The following is a 19,128-nucleotide window of genomic DNA, read 5'->3' on the forward strand; positions in this document are numbered from 1 at the left end:
GGACGCGCTCCGGGCCTGATCCCCCCCAGCCCAGGAGCTGGAAACAACCGCGACACAGCCGTGAGAATAACGGTAAAAACTTTATTGGCGTAACTGCAAGAATTTTAAATGGAAGGAAAAAAAAAAAAAGCGGAGTTAGAAGTTTACATGGGAGGGGAGAAAAAAAAATATAATCAAATAATTGTCGACCCAGCGAAGCTTCCCCCAGCCCAGCCCGGACGTGGCGCGACAGACCTTCCCCGGGATAGTGCCCGGTCCGGGGTGCACACACAGACCCTCCCGGAGCACCTGTCACAGCCCCTGCCCGCTCCTCTCCAGGGCTGGCACCCCGGCACCCCCCAGCCCCACACGCGGCTGTGCCACCCCAGAGCTGCACCTGCTACGAACCACACAGGCTTTTGGGACACCACAAGGCGTTATTTGGCAGAGTAGCATCGGTGCGGGATCCCAGCGTGTCAGGCACCAGATGAAGGCAGGAGGTAAATGTGTAATGATCTCAGTTAAGCACTAAGGACACCGAGCCTGCCCTCAGCACCCAGGGCCTTCCTTCCACGTGTGCCAGGAGTGTCACTGACACAACCCTCAACTAGCAGTGAGTGAGGTAGGTAAAGACTCCCCGCACAGGGAAACTGAGGCACATGGTTACACAGTTTGCAGGTGTCACACACAGCGAATGGCAGTGCCAGAAACATCTCACCCCTTTCTGACACTCGGACACAACAGCTGTGTGTCCTCAGCGGCACCAAGGACTGACCTTTTCAGTGAGATAAACACATGCAGCTTAGGAACACCCATTTAAGTCAAATCGACTTCACAGATGGAAAGGCAAATGCATAAGGCTTCTTGCCTCATGAACTCTCCCAGAGCTACACTCAGCCCAGCTGAGACAGCTCCAGTGCTCCCACAGCTCCCTTCGGCCTCACACCCACACACTGAGGTTTTGTAGGGGAAATGAGTGAAACAGTTTCAGTGACCCAAGCAGGGCAGAGCAGCACCACGACAAGGTTACGTGGGACAGTGACCTGCAGATCCCAGCCCAAGGTTGGGCTGGTCTTTGACACAGCCACCCCTGGGCCCCTAATGCACCTGCCAAGCTGCAAAGCACACCCAGATGTCGCTGGGGACAGTGCTGTAGCACTCTGGAGCAGTAATTCCAAACACTGCTCCCTGGGCTGCCTCAGCTGGTACCACAGAACAGCACCGGGAATTCCAGCCAGGTTCTTCCCTCTCCATAGCACCCTCCAGCCAGAGACCTAAAAGTGCTTTAGCAAACACAAGCTAAGCCTCACAATAACCTCACAAATCCAGGCTAAACTGCCCCCATTTTACAGATGGGGAAACTGAGGCACGGTACGGTTTAGTGACTGGCCCAAAGTTACACAGCTAGTCAGGAATAGAATCTGTCTCTCCCAGTTTCTCCTCCGCAGTCACAAGACCTTTTTTCTACAGGACAAAAGGAGCCCCTTCCCCAATACACCCTGCTCTGATTTCAGGTGGCTGAAGAGGAGAAGCAGAGGGCAAAGGTTTGAACTCCTCCCCCAAAGCATCACATTAAGACTTAACCAAACATCCTGGAAGCTGGGCTTTGGGAGAAAGGCAGGTGATTCAATTACAGCAGTTTACAGGTTACAATAAAACCAGAAAACACACTTTTAGGTGACCCAGAGGAGGGGGGAAAAAAAAAAAAGCTATTCACAGTCCACCTGCCTGTGGTAGGGAAAAAAAAATACAAGTCACATAGTCCCCATAGATTCCAGCCCCTCCCAACCCGCAATAAAAAGGAAATATTGAATGTTAGTTCGGCTTAACAAAGCATTGAGGTTATAGATGCAGTAAGCCAGCACAACTGGCACACTGCCTAGAACAGCACAGCTTGATATAAAAGTTGCTTTCTTAAAATCACTTCAAAACCGATTTCTGTATAAGAGGATTAAAAGTAAATTAGATATGAATTCAAAATCAGTGTAGAAATCTACAGTTCTTATCAAAGACAGGATACAGTATTCACTTTGATAGCAAAACTCCAAGTGTGTCACGCACACCTGACCCACGGGACTTGTTATACCAGTAACAGTCAATATAAAAGGTTATTGCTGTAGCATCTCTCAGTAGAACATGTTTAACAAGAGCACAGAAAAGGGAAACACCAAGGGGCTGACAGGTCTCAATAGCAAAGAGGAAGAAAGGATATAAATTTAGGATTTTGATTTTTCTTCTGGCTTCTTAACCCCCTCCACTTCACCCCACTCTTGTGACAGTTTCAGGCCCTGACAGATGGGAGAGTTTCAGGCCAGATAAACACACACACGTCACACTCACTCATAACAAGGATGGATGAAAAAGGCTGCTCTGACCTCTCTGCACCTGCATTTACAGAAGGGATGTTGCCTCTTCCTCTCTCCCAGGAGCAGCAGGAGAGGGGAACAGATGCCCTGAGCTGGCCTGGATGGAGATGCCAGGCATGGGATGTTCCCACAAGGAGCACACATCAGCACTGAGGAACGGTCAGGGCTTGGCCCACCTCCTGCTCCGGTGTGCTGAGAAAAGGCATCGAGAAAGGGCATAACAAACTAGGGGGAAAAAACCCCCCACCCCACACAGTAACATCTTGATTCCTCTTAATTAAAAAAAAAAAAAAGTAAGTGGTATTATCTCCTTACAGTGTAATGGAACTGGAGAGACCCTTGCAGGGCCTTGGCTGCCTGTGCTGGTGCTCTGGTCTCAGCAAGTCACACACACGGTGTGGCTCTGTGAGGGGAGCCAGGGTGGCCCTGAGGTCACAGGGAGCCCTCGCTGGGCTCCCGCTCACCCTGCACACCTGCAGCAGAAGCCTGAGAAGGAGGCGTCAAAGCAGAGGGCTGTGTTGTCTGCAAGTGTCTCGATTTGCTCAGGGAGCTGACACAGGCTGAAACGCACTGGCAAAGACTCCTGCTGCCAGGAGGGGGCTGGGAAGATCTCCCTGCTGGAGCCCTCGAGCTAAGCTCAGCTGTCAGTCACACACACAGACACACACACCGTCATGAGGGATCTCGGCCTCTCTCTACTGAGACACAGCAAGGGCGTTTCCAGTTTAATGGTCCGTCTCATCTCTGGATCTACTGCCTCTCCACAGCAGCAGAAAGCACTCCCCACCCCCACCCCCCTCCTCCCCTGCCTGGTAGGGTTCCTAAATCACAGTAATGTTCAGAGAGACAGAACTGCCAAGGGGGTGGCAGAAAGATGCTCGAGCGCCCGTCGATGGTGCCTCTAACAGAAGAGCTTGAGGAAGCAGTTCTGGCAGTAGGGCTTGTCGTTCTGCTCTTTGAAGGTTCCTTTGTTGAGCTGCTTGAGGCAGAAGGCACAGACAAAGTGTTCAGGGTGAAATTTCTTGCCCATGGCAGTGATGCAGCGTCCCGTGATGGGCTTCTGGCACCCGGAGCAGAGGGAGCCGCGGCGCTCGTGGTAGTGCACCTCGCAGTAGGGCTGCCCGTCATGCTCAAAGAAGCTGCCGTTGACAAACGGGGTGAAACATTCCTGCAGGAGGACAAAGCAGAGGGGACAGGTTGTGTGAGAAGCCACGGATGTGGGGAGAGGCAGCTCCACGAGCTGTCTCTGTGGCAAAGCCCAGCTGTTCTGTGGGCAGGTGAACTGCTGCCCTTCACTACTGTCCTGAGCCTAACTCTGTCCACCAAGAAGAGTTTCCAACAAAAGGCTGAGAGATGGACAGACACAGGCACAAGCAAGGGAATTAACCTGCTCCTTCCCCCAGCTGGCTTCACTTCTACAAAGAAAATACTATGGATGAACTACCAGATGTGTCCAGCCAGGAGAAAGGAAAACACTCCTTCCTCTGAGGTGGGAAACACTGCAGCACCTTTCCCTGTTTGGCTTTTTCTTACTCCAGCTTCCCCACAAGGGCAGGCAGAAGGAGGGACCAACACAGACTTTAATGCAGCAGAATCCTGATGAACACTGGACTGGTTCCAGCTGAGAAAATGAGGCACAATTAATCTTCACAAGTGACCTCTCCACAATGGCTGGCATTAGGCTGGTACACTCTGCAAAGGATTGTCCAGCCTGAAACATCTCCAGCAGTTACACACGGATCACTGCTGGGAGGAACTGTTTGTTCTACAGCACTAATGATTTTGAACAGACAAGGAGAAGAGGATACACCAGCTACATGTGCTAATTAGTGTCCAGAGCTCCTCCTCCCCCTCCGGGTCAGGCAGCTGAGGACTCTACACTTTTGAACCTGCAACAGAAGCACCCACCACCCCTACCACAGTGGGGAGACTCCCGTCCTTGTATGAGTGGGAAACTGAGGCATCAGAGTGTGGGAGAGAGTCGAGGACACTGCCAGATTTGCCAAATATATCAGCAGCAAGGCCCCAGAGGAGAAGCCATGTTTACAGAATCCTGGTGTTGCTGTCCCCTTCCCCGGGGAGGACACTGACTATCACACACAGCTGGACCTCAACATGTGGAAAGGGGTCCAGCAAACAGCAGGCAGAGCTGTTAAACACTCCCAGTACCAGGATGAATACAGTTTGCCTGCAGCGAGTCCCAGACTTTACTAATGCTGACTGTTCAATAAACAGTCTCTTCCCTCAGTCAGCAGGACAGCTGAAAAGTTTGCTCTGATTTAGCAAAAACAGGAAGAGAATCACATCTCCTGTCCTGGAAGACATCCATGTTGGACCCACTAATTCAGGCAGTGCGGCAGCAGGGGGAAAGGAAGGCAGCACTGCTTGATAAAGTCTCAATCTCTGCACAAGAAGGCACAGCCCATCCCAGCCCCAGAGAGTCAGGCACAGTTTCTGCCTCCACTCTCTGCACACCACTGCAGAAGCCACAGACAGTCCCAATGGTACAGTCACAGTTGGATCTGAGCATCACACCAGGAATCAACAGCTTGTGGTTCTGGCTGCTTGATCTGGTTTCTGCCCTTCTCTCCCACTCTAGGAAGCACTGGTTGATTTGGTTCATCTCTTGGGGCCTTCAAGAGTTAATATTTGCAATGCTCTCTGAAAGAGTGCCAAGCATTTAATCTGCAGTATTCCTGTTTATTATGCCTGTTGTATGGAGCCTGCCACTATTTCACTGACTTGCATGTTTGTCTGAACAAGGTCAGTCTCATTAGTTTACATTGTCAGATGGAGCATGGGAGGAAGATCCTCGAAATCTGATGGCTGAGGCAAGTGCTCAGAGAGAAGCTTAGCTTATAATTATTTAAAGGTCACAGAAAATGTCTCTGTTTATCTGTGAGCTGCTGCAGAAGCCCATAATTGCAGCTGGGAACAGAAAGAGAAAGGCAGCTTGAAAGTTCAACGTAAACAGGCAGAGGAACAAGAAGGTGTTTGGTTGCTGACATGTTTTTATCTTGTGGGACTGGCTGCCCTTCACTGCCCCAGAGACGCCTTTTCCCGATACGGGACCAGATGCCTGCAGGGTGGAAAAGAGGGGCCGTGCAAAAGACCTTGGGTTTCTTACCCGACAGACAAAGCACTCGGGGTGCCACAGGGTGTTCAAGGCAGAGATGTAGTTTTCCAGGATAGCCCGGGCACAGCCTCCACACTTGGGAGCAAACATATCAAAGTAGTCCTTGCGGCAATAGGCTTTGCCATCCTTCTCATGAAATCCTGCCAAAGGAGAGGAGAGGCAAAGGGATCAGCTCCCCATCTTCACCTATGGCCAGACAAGCTGTGTGGGATAACCCGTGTGGGTGGGATCATCCTTCCCCCTGCTAACACACACAGCAGAGTTTTTGTCCTGTTCCCATCCCAGCACGTGCATTCTCTTCCTCTCAGGGAGAAGAGATCATTACTGGCAGCATCCTTCCCCCACAAACAGCTCCCTTGGAACTCCAGTAGTTCCCCTGCCCCCTCAGACTGTCCCCCAGCAGCAGCTCTGCCTTACACCCTTGTCTGCATTTTAGGGAGGAGATTGTTTTCTCCTTGCATAAACCAGCAGTACCTTCAGGTCCAAAGAAAGCTCCACACTGGGCACAGAAAAAGTGTTCAGGGTGCCATGTCCTGTCCAAAGCCGTCACCACTTTCTGTTCAGGAGAAGACAAAGTGCAAGTCATGTAAATGATGGTTTCAGCTTGGAGATGAGCGGGGGATGGAGGGAGGGGGGAACACATTAATGTTGGTGCTGACAAGAGCAAGCATTAAAACAGACTGTCCTTTAGAGAGCTGAGTCAATTCGCCCCTGCCTCTGGCTCATTCAGGCTTTCCCCACTGCACACTTTTTTTACCCTAAAAGGATCTTGGGCACTGCCTCCTCCCTTACACAGGGCCCTGTCCAGCCCTCAGGACTAGCACTGGTGCCTGTTACCACAGGCTACCAACACACAAATGCTGAGGAATCAGAATGATGGAGCAATGTGGGGTTCTGAAGGAACGTCACAAAAGGTAAGAGGGACTATGTCCTCTCACTAATGTAAGAATTTGACTGGGCCAAGTTGTTTCCCTTTCAAAGCAAGGACAAAGGAAACACAGAAATCCCTAAAACAAAATCTTCCCCCAAGGGACTCACATCAAGGATGGGCCCGTTGCAGTAGTAGCAGCGAGGGGAGAAGAGGTTGTGGTAGTCCTTCTCGCAGTAGGGCTGCCCATCCCGCTCAAAGAAGTTCCGCGACCCGATCTCCTCCTGGCAGTGGGTGCAGACGAAGTGCTCAGGGTGCCAGGTCTTCCCCATGGCCGTAACCACCTGTTGGGAAGACAAATCATGAAGAACAACTCTACCTCCTCTCCCCCCTAGAGCACATGACAAGATACCAGCTGGAGATCAGCAAGAATGACAAGTTCTACTACTTAAGTGAGCCCTGGACTGGGGTAGCATGAAAACTGAATTACCTATCATCTCAGGAGAGGGCAGTCCCTCAGGGGCAGGGTAGAGGTCACTGGAGGAGCTTACAGCGTACCTAGCCAGTGGATAAATAGAGTACTTCAGTTTCTCCAGCATCTCCAGTCTCTTCAGCCTCACGAAACAGCCCTCCCCATTACTCCCAGCTGCAGCCCAAGGTTCAGCAATGAGACAGCACCTTCCACTCACCTGCCCAGCAATCGGCTTCTTGCAGGCTCCACAGACGCCTTTGGCAACTGTAGCTACACCCAGTTTGTTCAGGTCGGACTGGAGACTTCCCAGCATGGTGTCCAGCTGACTGCCAGGCTTGGAGGCTGTGGATGGCGGGGAGCTGCTCCCGGCTTTCCCCTGTGCCATGAACTGCAGGGAAGAGAAAACAAAAGACTGTGAGTGCTGTGCTTTACCAGATAAATGCCTGCTGTTGCTGCCAGCGGCCCCTCTGCAGAGGGGTTTCCAGGAGTCAGGTCTCTGAAGAAGGCAATGAGAGCCAGGATCAAATACACACATGTATCCTGCCCATGCAGAGACCCTGGGATGTGTAACAGCAGAGCTGTGCACTGAGGATTTGATTTTCCTTCACTGCACATACAGCAGAAGTCACCAGCACATCTCAGGCAGTCAGTAAGTACAGTGCTATCTAAGCCTCTGCCAAAAATCTCCCTTTACCTCATCAGTTCCTGGCCAGCTGACAAAGCAGACGCCATCCAGAGGGCCCCTTCCCCTTGACCTCTCTCCACTCCTATGCTGCTGCTCTCAGTTCTGTCTCCTCTCTGAGAGAGATGCTCTCCTCTTCCTCATCTCACCTCCCTTTCAGCTAGAAAATCTTCCCCCCTCTCCCCACCTTCTGCATATCTGTTTGTCAAGTCCCCTTGGCCTCTCAGGGGGCTCTCATCCCACGCTTGAGCCAAGCAAGTGGAAGCAGGAAGGAAGCAGCTCCCTTGCAGTTGCCCACTGTTCACCTACAGAGAGGGCAGTGCATCCCCAGCAGACAGGGCTGCCTGTCTGTTGTCAGACCTGGAAATATGCCAGGTGGAGGGAAGGGGAGTCAGATATTTGTCTCAGAGGCCTTTTCTGAAACTCACATCACCACAGCACACACAGCTTGGAAAGGCTTCCCAGAGGAGAGGGAGAAATGTTTTACTGAGGCTCATAACTTATAAACAAAGCATATGCTCTCCTTGGCCACCACAGCCCCCTTTGCAGACAAACCACTATAAGGAAAGAGATTATTTTAGCTGACTTTGCACTGCCACAGCTACTGTCAGGTTTACAGACACTCAAAGAAGTCCCTCTCTCAAATGCTTGTCTGGAGCATGTTTTCTTTTACTAAGAGAATAAATTAATACAGGTATAAAATCTACACTTGTGAACAGCCCACCAGTGTGCTGCCAGCACAGCCAGAGGAGCAGGGACATACTGAAGTGCTCAGAGCTGTACTAGAACGTGCCCTTCCAGCCACAGGAGGAGCTCTATTCCCTGTCCTGCAGCTGCTTGTCCTTGCAGTTGATTAGTTTACTCAGTGACAAATCCTGGTTTCTGCTCCTTTGTATAAAAATTCTCATGACATACATAAATTCAGCTTTTTTTATGCACACATTCACACACTCCTCAGCCTTGCCTCACATGCTGCAACGACTCCCAACGGAGCCTGACACGCAGCTTTTCCCCTCCTCTTTCCTCCCAGCCATCCCATAACTTGCAATCTCTCCTAGTCCAGCGGCACAGAGCAGCCCCATCACACCCAGTGTCCTGAGCCTAAAGCAAACCTTCCACCACAGAGCAGACAATGCTACCAAAGTGTTACAGTGACAGTCCAAAGCACAGCACTGCAAGGAGACAACAGGCCTTTGGAGACAAAGCCCATCCAGAGCCCCAGGATAAATCCAGGGCTTCCTGCATAGCACAGCAGGAGGAAAAGGACTGCACTGCGTTGAGAGGAATGCATCTCCTCTCCAAATAGAGGTTTGTGGCCACCAGGCAGGACAGGAATACATGCCACACACAGGTGATAAATTCCACCCAAAGAGAAGGCAGATGAGATGAATTCAGCATGTAGCAACAGAGCACTTCACCTCTGACCTCAGGAACCACACACTCCAGCCAGCCACAGCTGACCCAGTGCAGGCTTACAACCACCTGTGCACACCTCAATGGCTACCTGGTCTGGTGACCCAGCCTCCCTGACAGCTCACAGAGGTTTGTTTCCACCTCCTGCAGTTTACAGGGGACACTCAGCACAGCATCCACATGAATTCATCATGCAAAGGCCCTTCAAATTCCCACCCTTCACCCATGAGATCTGCCATCACTCAAGTTCAGTGAGGAGCTCTAGGAGCAGCAAACCATGCACTACAGGATGTTATCCACGTTAATGCACTGGCAGCTCTGGGAGCAGATCTCAGCACACACTGACCAGAAAAGCACACCATGCTGAGGAAACAAAAGGAGGTCCTGCCTTGCCAGGGGTGGGGGGGCCCAGGGGTGCAGGAACAGCCAGCAGATTGGCACTGGGGACGAGGGGAGGAGCAGAGGTCACCTGGAAAGTACAACAGTTCAAGATGCAGAAGGGTTTCCTTGCTCCTTGCTTGAGAGCTGCCTGTACACTAACACTGCACTACTTGTATACATTGAAACTCCCCAGCACCACAGAGCCACAGCCCTTCCCTGACAGGAGATGCAGAACACACATCTTGATCATGCCATCTCCTCCCCACATCCACTCACACTCTGGACACCTGTCTAAACAGGCAAACACAGGAAGGACTCTTGATCTGCTCCTTCCAGTATGGAGATTTTGCCATCTTTTATTCCCCCCACTTCAAGAGAGATTATGGCAGGGAGAGCTGCAGGTTGTGTTTCAGAGCTACCTTCTTAACCTCAGAGGGAAATGGAGTCCCTGCTGCACAAAGGGACTGTCAGGACAGGCATGACCCACACACCCCAGCAGCTACTGCACAGACACCTACTCTGCAACGCTACGGCTGGGCTTAGACATTGTCCATAAATCCTCTCTCCTACCCAGCAGTTCATACCAGCCCTTACCTGAACACTGTTATTTACTGAGCTATCAAGTTACAAGCAGCATTTGGATTGGAAAACACTGCTAGAAACACAAACCAGAGGAGAGAAGCCTGTTTGCATTTCTGGGAAGAAAGCTTCATCTTCAGTCTGACAGCCAACAGAAACAACTGTCTTGGTGCTCGGGGTCCAGGTCTGGGGAGAACTGGAATGCCTGGGATCCTCAGAAGGAGAGGTGCCCACAACAGAAACCTCATGATAATCATCATCAGAAGTTTCCCACTGGAAGAGAGGCTGGGGAGCCAAGCTGAAGGAAGAGGAAGAGACTGGACTAGGAGCTGGGGTAGATGGCACATGGGAAGGCTGAGGTGGAAATGGGAGGAGAGGTCCAGGGCCAGAGACATGAGAAGGAGCAGCATTAGCAGGGACTGTCTTTGCAGTTTCTTTGGAAGGCTGGAACTGGGAAGAGGCTGCAACAGAGACTGTCCTCCTTGGGAGGAGTGGGGATTCTGGAGGAAAAACCACCTAGAAAGACACAGAGGAAGAAGAAAAGTGAATAAATCCAAAGAGGAACCAACAAGGAACTGGTTGTTACCAGTATGTTTATCTAATCTAAGGGAGAAAACAGCAAGAAAAGAAAAGGAGATTAGAAAACGTGTTGTGTAGCTCAAGGAAGAGCATCATCTTACCCCCAAAATGTCCTGCACAGGTACAGCACTGAGAAAAACAAAGCCTCCCTCTATGACAGGCTTCCCAGTGCGGATTTAAAAATAATCCCCACATGGACATTTGACATGTGATAGCAGCAGGCTGCAGAAACAGATACCATCACCAGCTCCCTCAGATCCCACTCTAATTCCTAAACATCCAGAACTAGAACCACATGCTGCTTCCCTTCACAGGCCAGAGAAGGGTGAACAGAATTAGCCCTTCATTTCAGGTGGCTTAGGACACTCAAACTTAATCTGCACCACCACACAGTGCTATGTGGGCAGAGGGACACGCTGGGATTTCCCAGCACACGTCCCTGCTTTCTACCTTCTCTACTTGCTGTCCACCACTCTGCTCTTCCCCCCGGGGTCTGGCAGTGACAGTGACCCCCTCTGTCAGCCAGGCACCCTGGCTCTGCCATTCCTCCTGTTCCTGCTCAGCGACGCCCAGTGTGTCCTGCAGCTCTTCGATCAAGCGATCTTGGGACTCAGTCTTGTGGAACATGGCAGGACCTAGCTTACGCCTTGGAGAGAGCTCCCGAGACATGGGGTGCACATTCGCTGTCTCTTTCGTCCTCTTGATTAAAGATTTAATCTAAATGACAAAGGTGAAAGTATCAGCAGAGAAGAGCAATGTCACAGCAAGCTCCAAGATGCAACCGCACAAACTCAAAGACGTTAGTGACAATTGCGAGCAGGAAGAGTGATGACATTTATTCCACAATGCCAAAATTCCTCTTGGCACAGCCCAGAACAGTGACTCAGTGCAAGGAAAAACCCCGTAAGAATAATCACAGCAGCCAAAAATAACTGTCTAGAAAAGGAAGGGAAAGATTAACCAGAGGGAAGCCAAGATAGGAGGTGCAGCATGACCACTCCACTGAGCATTACAGAAACCTCAGCATCACAAGGGCACAGAGCAGGCTCTTTGTGTTTGCCCTTGACGGGCACAAGGCTCTTGGTGCACAAAGTGTACTTCCAGCACAGGAAGGAACACCAACAGCTCCAGTAATGAGACCTAAAAAGGCGAGCAGAGGAGCTGCCCTCCCAATCAGGAACATCGTCCAGTGCGATGAAACAGCCCTTGCAACTTTTCAGAGGTCTGTAAGGACTGAACCTCACCCCCAACTAGGCAATAAAAATCCGTTTCATGAGGAAAGCCCTACAAAGTGCCGTGTTCTGTGCTGCTGAGTGACGTGCAGGAGGGAGCACAAGACAAAGCCGAGGGTTCCGAAGCTCTGTGCCATGCAGTGCAGTGCCCCTGCTCAGAGCTCCATGCTGTTAGTGGGGTGAGCCCGGGCACACTCACTGCACACACTCAGCGTTAGTGTGCGGGCAGAACAGTCCCAGCTAGGACTCGTCCTACTCCTACATTCACTCAGTGCCTGCCTGGCCTGATGCAGAAATCCTCTCAATGGGTGGTTTGGAGACCCATGGCAGATCCCATTCAGCTTTCCCAAAGTTTTCAGGAGATTCCGGAGCGGCTGCAGAGCTTCTGAACTGCTCATTTTCCTGGTCTCCTCTGGCTTTGTTCATGTCAGCAGTACCTGCCTTCCTAGGAGTTCTGTCCCTGCCCTGCCTCTTCTTGCCCAGGTCAGGACCATTATCTGCCTTGGTTTCATGAGGCACTTCAGCTTTTACCTCCTGTCCTTGCTCCACTGTAAAGCCCAACTGGTTTTTAGTGTCTGGGAAGACATCCCACCGATCCAGGGCAACAACAGAGGGTTCATACACAGAATCCAAAACGCTGTCATTCTTTGCATGTATCTCTGGTGCATGTGCAGGCAGCTCCAGGGCCCACAGCTCATCTAAAACTGTTTCCACACTTCTGCCTGGGGAGGAAAGGGCTGACTTGTCCCTGAATGCTCCCTGCTGATCCTGCTCTTTGGGTTCCTGCCCCTTCCCCTGACCATTTAAAGCATTTGAAATGGGTACACTTGAGATTTTGGGGTCAGTTCTCTGCTCCTTCTTCTCAGTCTCTTTGGCCAAATCACAGCCCAGACCCCGTGCCTCCACATCAGCAGGCCTACGGAGAAGCTCCACACTGGAAGGCGGCAGAGCCTGGGAGGAGTTTCTAGAAAAGTCAGGCTTTCTGCTCAGCTGAGCCAAGCTTGCAGGAGTCACCTGCTCCCCACGAGTGGCATAACCAGAGGAGCTGCGTGGCGGGGGCACAGGGACTGTTTGTGTCAGACGGGGCACAGGCGGAGGGGCAGCAGGATGCCCTGGAACAGCCAGCACTGCAGCGTCACTGCCTCCCTCAGCGCAGAGCTCTGCTGAGGGGGCACGTGCTGGCACTGTCCAGTCCCCACTGGGAGCTGCACAAGGGTGTCTGCACTGGGGCAGCACTGTTACACTGTTAGGAGTGTCACTGGAGTCTGCTTTTGCTGAGCTGGGAACCGGTTCTAGGGAGGGTTCAGAAATCAGAGACATAGTGGAACTAGTCTGCAAAAAGGAGACAGAAGGATAAGGAGAGAAAGAGATAAAGACAGAGGTAAGCAGAAGGGGAAAAAAACCAAAGAATGAAGCATTTTAACAATCGACTTCCAAATCAAAAAGCCATGTTGATCCAAAGCTTTACTTCCAGGAGTAAGGAAAAAAAAATATCAAAGAGCAGAACCAGTATGACATTGTGCTGATCTTCACACGAGTCCTGCAGCCATCGAGATCCTTTTCCTGTGCCTCCTCCTGAGTGACAGCTCACGTGTTCACCTGCAGCTGTGACAGGGGGCACGTCACAGCCACTGGGAAGCCAGACACAAACCCAGGAATGTCTGGGCTGTGAGGAAAGGTCACTTTTTGAACTTATTAACAGTCAGGCATGTAAATTTTATATTTCAAAGCTGAAAAAAATGCAATCAATGAACAGAACAAAGCATGACATTTTCTTCTTGATACACTAATAAAATGCTCCAGTTGGCTGAGTTCATGGCAGTGAAAACAAAGCTTGAGGGCATTCACAGCAAGAGCAGATGACATGGGCTTTGTTCTATTCACATCACTAATCTCACCTTGGACGTGGCACACACTGAATCTATATGAGTCTGTCAGTCACTCCATGCCCTTGTGAGCATTGCTTAGGTGGCAGATTAACATCTTTCCCTCAGGCCAAAGTCTCCACATTAACATTGTAATAAAATCAGTATTAATTTTGATCCAAAATACACTTTAAGAAGAGCAACTAATGCAGTGGGTTTGGTTCTCTTTGACTTACAGGGTCTTTTGAAAACAAAAAGTCATGGGTCCTTCTTTCCCCATTTCCAGGGGTTCCTGGCTAAACTCCGGGAGACAAAGTGGTATTACTCCTTTTTTCTTAAAAAGGGAAAATCAGAACAGTGGTTTGGATAAGCTCACACAGCAGGTCAACCTAAGACCAACGCTTGAGCCTTCAGTTTTAAAAATGTATCCACAAAGGATTCCCAAATCCAAGAGTTATCCAGACCTGCTCTGATTCCTAGTCATATTTTCCAAAGAAGCCTCAAGCAATCAGATCCTTACACTGTAAGGTAGCAGGGCACATAACTTCCTAAGCCTCATGGTATCTCAGTCTCTGCTTACCTTTCTGAGATGCTTATCATGAATAAAAGGATAAAATTAACCACAACATGCATAAACCCCGTCAGTAGATGGGAGAGTCATAACCTTGAGCTGCCCTAAGGTGCTGCCATCCTGAGGGGCCAGGAGCTGGCACACACACACATATCAGCAAAGTCACAACAGCAGTGCCCAGAAAGGGAAGAGCAGTAGGAGACCAAAGTGCATTTCAGACTGCTCTTCTCCCTGAGTAGCACAGCAAGGCCCACCACAAGTGCATTCAGTAGAAAAGAGGTAATTTCACAGTATTCTGCTTAAGTTGGATGCACCTGTAAAAGTAACCTGGTGCGATCTGTGGTTCACAGCTTCCAGGCTTCCTGATGAAGTCAGTCATTTTCAAGGCAAGACTAACATGTTGCTGAAAAGCCAGTATTTCCAACATATCAAAAGCATACTGGCACTGGGTAAGCACCCAACAGTAACAGAACAGTTAACTACCAGCATCCAGCTATGCAGTACGCAAGGCATCACATTACACAGAAATGGCAGAGGGTGAAAAAACAAGTGCATTAAGTGATCTCAGTGCCTGCTGACCGATGAGCCAGATAACCAAAATCAAATGCACTCTGTAAGCAAAAAGAATGAGCAACTCATTAAAATGATCAAAAGATGACAAAAGGGTGATGTATCAGCCTGTAACTGCACCTCTTACTCGGGAGTACCAGGAAAATCAAGCACCAGTGCCCTCCACTCCTCCCATCCATTGCAACTTGTGGTTGTACCAACAACCAACTCCAGCTAATTACACAGCATACTTAGGTTTTCTGTCCTGTATCCTGCAATGACACACAGGTCTGGTACTCAAACAGAAGCCTTTCATCTTTCACCTTCGGAAAAACTTCACTTCTCCCCTTATATTCAGACACTGGCACAGACCAGAACACATTTTTACAGACAAGCTAACACCACTAGCTGGCACAAACAGAGGAGGTATAACCAAACAAAAAGGACTGAAGGGAAAATGAAGCAACCTGGAGGACAGGAAAAAAGGAAAATAACTTAAAAACAGTCAATGACATCATTAACAAAAGGAAAATGATCACAGAAATCATGTTATTTGTGCTCCAGGAAGAACGTTCGGACACCAGATGATCTCAATGCCTCACAAAAACACAACTACTTTACTTGTAAAGCCTAAATCTTAAAACCTTTCTACATTTCAGTTTGCTCTCGGAGGTCAACCAGAAACCAAGCCAGGAAGGCAGGCAGTGTTACAGAAAGCAGCTTGTCTCTGTCACACAGGTTTTACTGGAGATTCAAGACTGCAAAGTATTGGAACACCCACACTTAAAAATGTCCTCTCCTTGTACCTGGCCAGGAAAACACCTGTGCTGGGCAAGGTCATTCTCAGTTGCCAAGAGCTCACCTGGGAGCAAAGGCTGGAGGCAGCAGCCACACCCTGAGCTTGTTTTCTGAGCCCTGATAAAAGCAGCAGGGCAGGAGGCCACTGTGCTCGGCTCCCAGAGCATGTGGAAGGGGCAGGGCAGGGCACACCAGCAGCACAAGTGTGAATTCTCTGCAGCTTCACTACACTGCAGTGTTTCAACCAGGCTGAACAGATCTTGTGGACACCCTGCACTACACCCTAGGACCTAATATGGAGAAAAAAGGCAACACTAAGGTGTCAATATTTGCAGTTGACTGAATACACACCACACTAAGTCTAGAGAAAACAGTGAGTAACTCCCAGATTCTCACAAAATTAAGTGCACGTGCTGGAAATGGCAGGCTGAGTTCCATTCCAGCAAGCACAAGGTAAGCCAAGCCCCTCAGAGCATGTCTGTTCACTGCTGGGTTCTGAACTGATACACTGGGTCACAACTCTGGGTATTGCAGTGACCTCCATGGAACCCAAATGGCACAGAGAGAACAGCAAAGCTGTCCCTGAATGTCCCCTCTACCTCTCCTCACAAATCAGAAGGTTAGGGACTTTCTTAGGATTAGAAAGCAGACTTGCATGTGTATGTAAGAAAGGCAACCTAACAAAGAGAATATCTAGTATACTTGCTTCTTCCACCACTCTCAGAACAAATTCAAGTCAATAGTTAGTAAGGCTACAAGCAAAGCAGCTGAAAGTAAAAAGGGAGAAAATATTTTTCATTTTGCTATGATTATGGGTAAATGAAATCTCATGAAAATAACCTCCACAGTTAATCATCTAGTGCAGGAATGATAACTTACTTATATGAATGAAGAACAAGTTATCCAAGTGCCAAGGGCCTCATGTATCAAGAGGACCATAGGCAAGTTACTCCTGGAACTATGCTATTATGGGATTTTTATGTGCTACTTGTGACTGAAATAGCAGTTCTTTTCTAATACAATAGTTTAATTTCCAAACAAGAGTCTGAATGGTATTTACCATCCTCTGCCCCCACAAGAGGCTCAAACTTTAATCCCATTTTTAGGTGAATAAGAGGTTTTATGTTCTAAGATAAAACCTTTGAAATCTCCAACTGCCTGATGCAAAGGCTTCAGTGCTGGCATCACATGCCTGGAAGATCCTTCTCAGGGAAAGCACATCAGGGTAAACACACTCCAGAGAGGAGGGTCATCCCACAGAACAGAAGGGCCTGTTCTCTGTCAGTGAGCAGAGTGGTGTCCCATGCCCCCTCCTTCTCATTAAGTTTTAGCACAGCAAAATAATTCACCCTGTACTGAGCAGTAACAAAGCTCATTATCTCTGGCAAACAGACAAACTGCAGAACTGAAGGAAAAACAGATCCCAGAACTGTCTTACCCTGCCAGTGATGAGAATTTATAGCAGTCAAGAACACCTACAGCAGCACTCAGAAAGCACAGATACACCACGGGAAGTTTCTCAGGGCAAGTGTGAGAGGTAAACAGGGCATTCTGGAGACCAAACAAGGTCAGCAGACGTGGCTAACACAGAAGAGAGACTGGGGGTGGGGAGGGACAAGATGAAGTATTAAGGTGTCCTGAGAGGGTACCTTGAAGTCAGAGAGAGATGCCATCAGCTCATCCAGTTCTCGAGTAGCTGAGGAAGCCGAGATGCGAGTCTGCTGCTGACTGGTGACCCGCTGGGGGCTGCTCACCTCACCCTGGCTCACAGTGATGGCAGGCCTGGGAGGGGAAAAAACAAAATGAAATTAAAAAAGAGTGCGTTTAAGCCTGGCAGGGCACTCCTAGATGGAAAGTCCCACTGCTCCCCTGAGCAAGCAGAGAGTGAGGAGTTTCCTCAGCATGGCCCACCCTGGCCAGCCCTCCCCCAGCTTCCCCGTGTAACACAAGCAGGTCCTGCCTCTCTGCCCACTCTAACGTGCACACACACACCACCAAGACACAGACAGTGACTGAACACTCATTTTGTCAGACAGTGGGCACCTGTGGTCAGCTGAGTTTGAACATTCCACCTCTCACACATGACTTATGCGTTTTTTTCATCCAGGAGTAGGTAACAGAGCAGCAGCATCTTCATGTGCCCACTTTATTTCTGACCCTTTAGACAAAGCCCACCTTCCATCCCTTGCTCTCCTGCAGCAGCTGCCCCTACACTACAGAAACCAATCCCACAGGAGCCTGTCCCACCCCACCCAAGCCTCTGACCAGCAAAACGTGACTCACACTGGACTTGGCACGGAGCTCTCCAGCTCATCCAGCAGGCTCTCCACGCTGGGACGCACATCTTCGATCCCACGGGCGCCGTTTCGCTTTGGCTTCTCCTTGGTCGGGGGCGCAGCCTTCCCTCCCCCAGAGCTGCTGTTCTCTGGCACAACGTAGTGAGATCCAGCCACGCTGGGCAGTGAGGGGCTTCTGCCAGCTTCATCTGAAGGAAGGGGAGCAGAAAAGAGCCCTTCAGAGCCCCAGTTCCACACATACATGATCATCATGGGCAAGAACAACAAACTGCCCAGAAATCTTGTGAAACATCCATCCTTGAAGTTGACCTTGCTTGAGCAGGGTGCCCCACCCATAGTAAAGGAACCTTTGATCAAGGGCTGGAGGGGTCTCCCTCAGGAAGGATGTTGGAAGGAAAAACCAGGCTGCTATTCTGAGAATAAAAGTACCCACTCATACCAAAGGTCTTGCTGTTCCTCACCTGCTGGGAAGCCACTGGCAGGTGTATGTTGAACAGCGTTCAGTTCCAGGAGGAGTCTGTCCAGTTCTGAGAGGTTGCTGCCCAGAGAGGAGCTGGTCATGGTGGGAGATGGTTCTGCAGACTTCTGCTTGTTCGGGAAACTAAAGATAAAGGGAAATGTGAAACTTCTGTGTCAAGATACAGCAGAAAGATAGAGGGAAAGTCGTATTAGATTCCCAAAGTTTACACATGTACTGTGCTCTTTTCAGGCTGATGTTTTTAGCTCTGGGGGAAAGAAGATGTGTACTTTGTGACATGACTAAACACAGCCACTGCTTAGTCACATCTCCAGCTGTCAGCCATGAAGAAATATTGGGTGGAATATTGATGGACAGGGCCTTATTTTAGGACTATGAGCTGCCCAGCCCTTTGGAAAGAGTTAATTGTCTGCAGATCTGAAATGCACAGAACAACAGCAGAACCATTAGCTCACATACAGGAAAATGACTTGTTTCTGCTGACACCACACCAAGCAGCAAAACCCTCCGCCCTGAAGTGAGGGAATGCAGGGCTAGCAAGGACTGGAGAGAGAGGCAAAGTACAAACCTCACGCTATCAGCAAAAACTCAGAAGCAATAGGTTATGTGATAACCTCTTACAACACTCAAGTCCTCAAAGTTTTAATTTGGGGACCTCTAATCAATTTATAAGAAAGTAATTTGATATATTTTCTACTGTGTGAAATGCACAAGGCTGTATGAAACACTGGCTGTAATTACAGCTTATCTTACATGGGTGATACCATTTACCACACAGAACTGCAAAGCGTTTCAAAGCAAAACTTAGCACCAATGCAGTGATTTTTATAGTAATTACACTGGGGACACTTCTTCCCACTGTCCATGGAAGGGAAATTTTTTC

The 19,128-nt window shown here is 49.6% G+C and overlaps 1 protein-coding gene across 3 annotated transcripts in view; it reads right to left on the minus strand.

The window, feature by feature from the left end:
- Positions 1 to 61: 61 nt before the first annotated feature.
- The window catches only part of PXN (paxillin), a 45,695-nt gene continuing 26,628 nt past the window's right edge, over positions 62 to 19,128 (minus strand). For 2 of the 3 annotated variants that reach the window (XM_050318110.1, XM_050318112.1), the window contains exons 4-7: positions 18,229 to 18,368; positions 17,754 to 17,955; positions 17,120 to 17,252; positions 10,254 to 13,019 (exon numbers count right to left, since the gene is read on the minus strand). In XM_050318110.1, the coding sequence (XP_050174067.1) occupies positions 11,952 to 13,019; positions 17,120 to 17,252; positions 17,754 to 17,955; positions 18,229 to 18,368 (1,543 nt within the window). In that variant the 3' untranslated portion in view covers positions 10,254 to 11,951. Of the gene's footprint in view, positions 3,514 to 5,472; positions 5,622 to 5,955; positions 6,038 to 6,519; positions 6,694 to 7,038; positions 7,210 to 10,253; positions 13,020 to 17,119; positions 17,253 to 17,753; positions 17,956 to 18,228; positions 18,369 to 19,128 lie in introns of those variants that run through there. The other variant, XM_050318111.1, reaches the window with a different exon arrangement.

Source organism: Myiozetetes cayanensis, unplaced genomic scaffold (genome assembly GCF_022539395.1).
Source record: "Myiozetetes cayanensis isolate MyiCay16 unplaced genomic scaffold, myiCay2020 scf21, whole genome shotgun sequence".
NCBI lineage: Eukaryota > Metazoa > Chordata > Aves > Passeriformes > Tyrannidae > Myiozetetes > Myiozetetes cayanensis.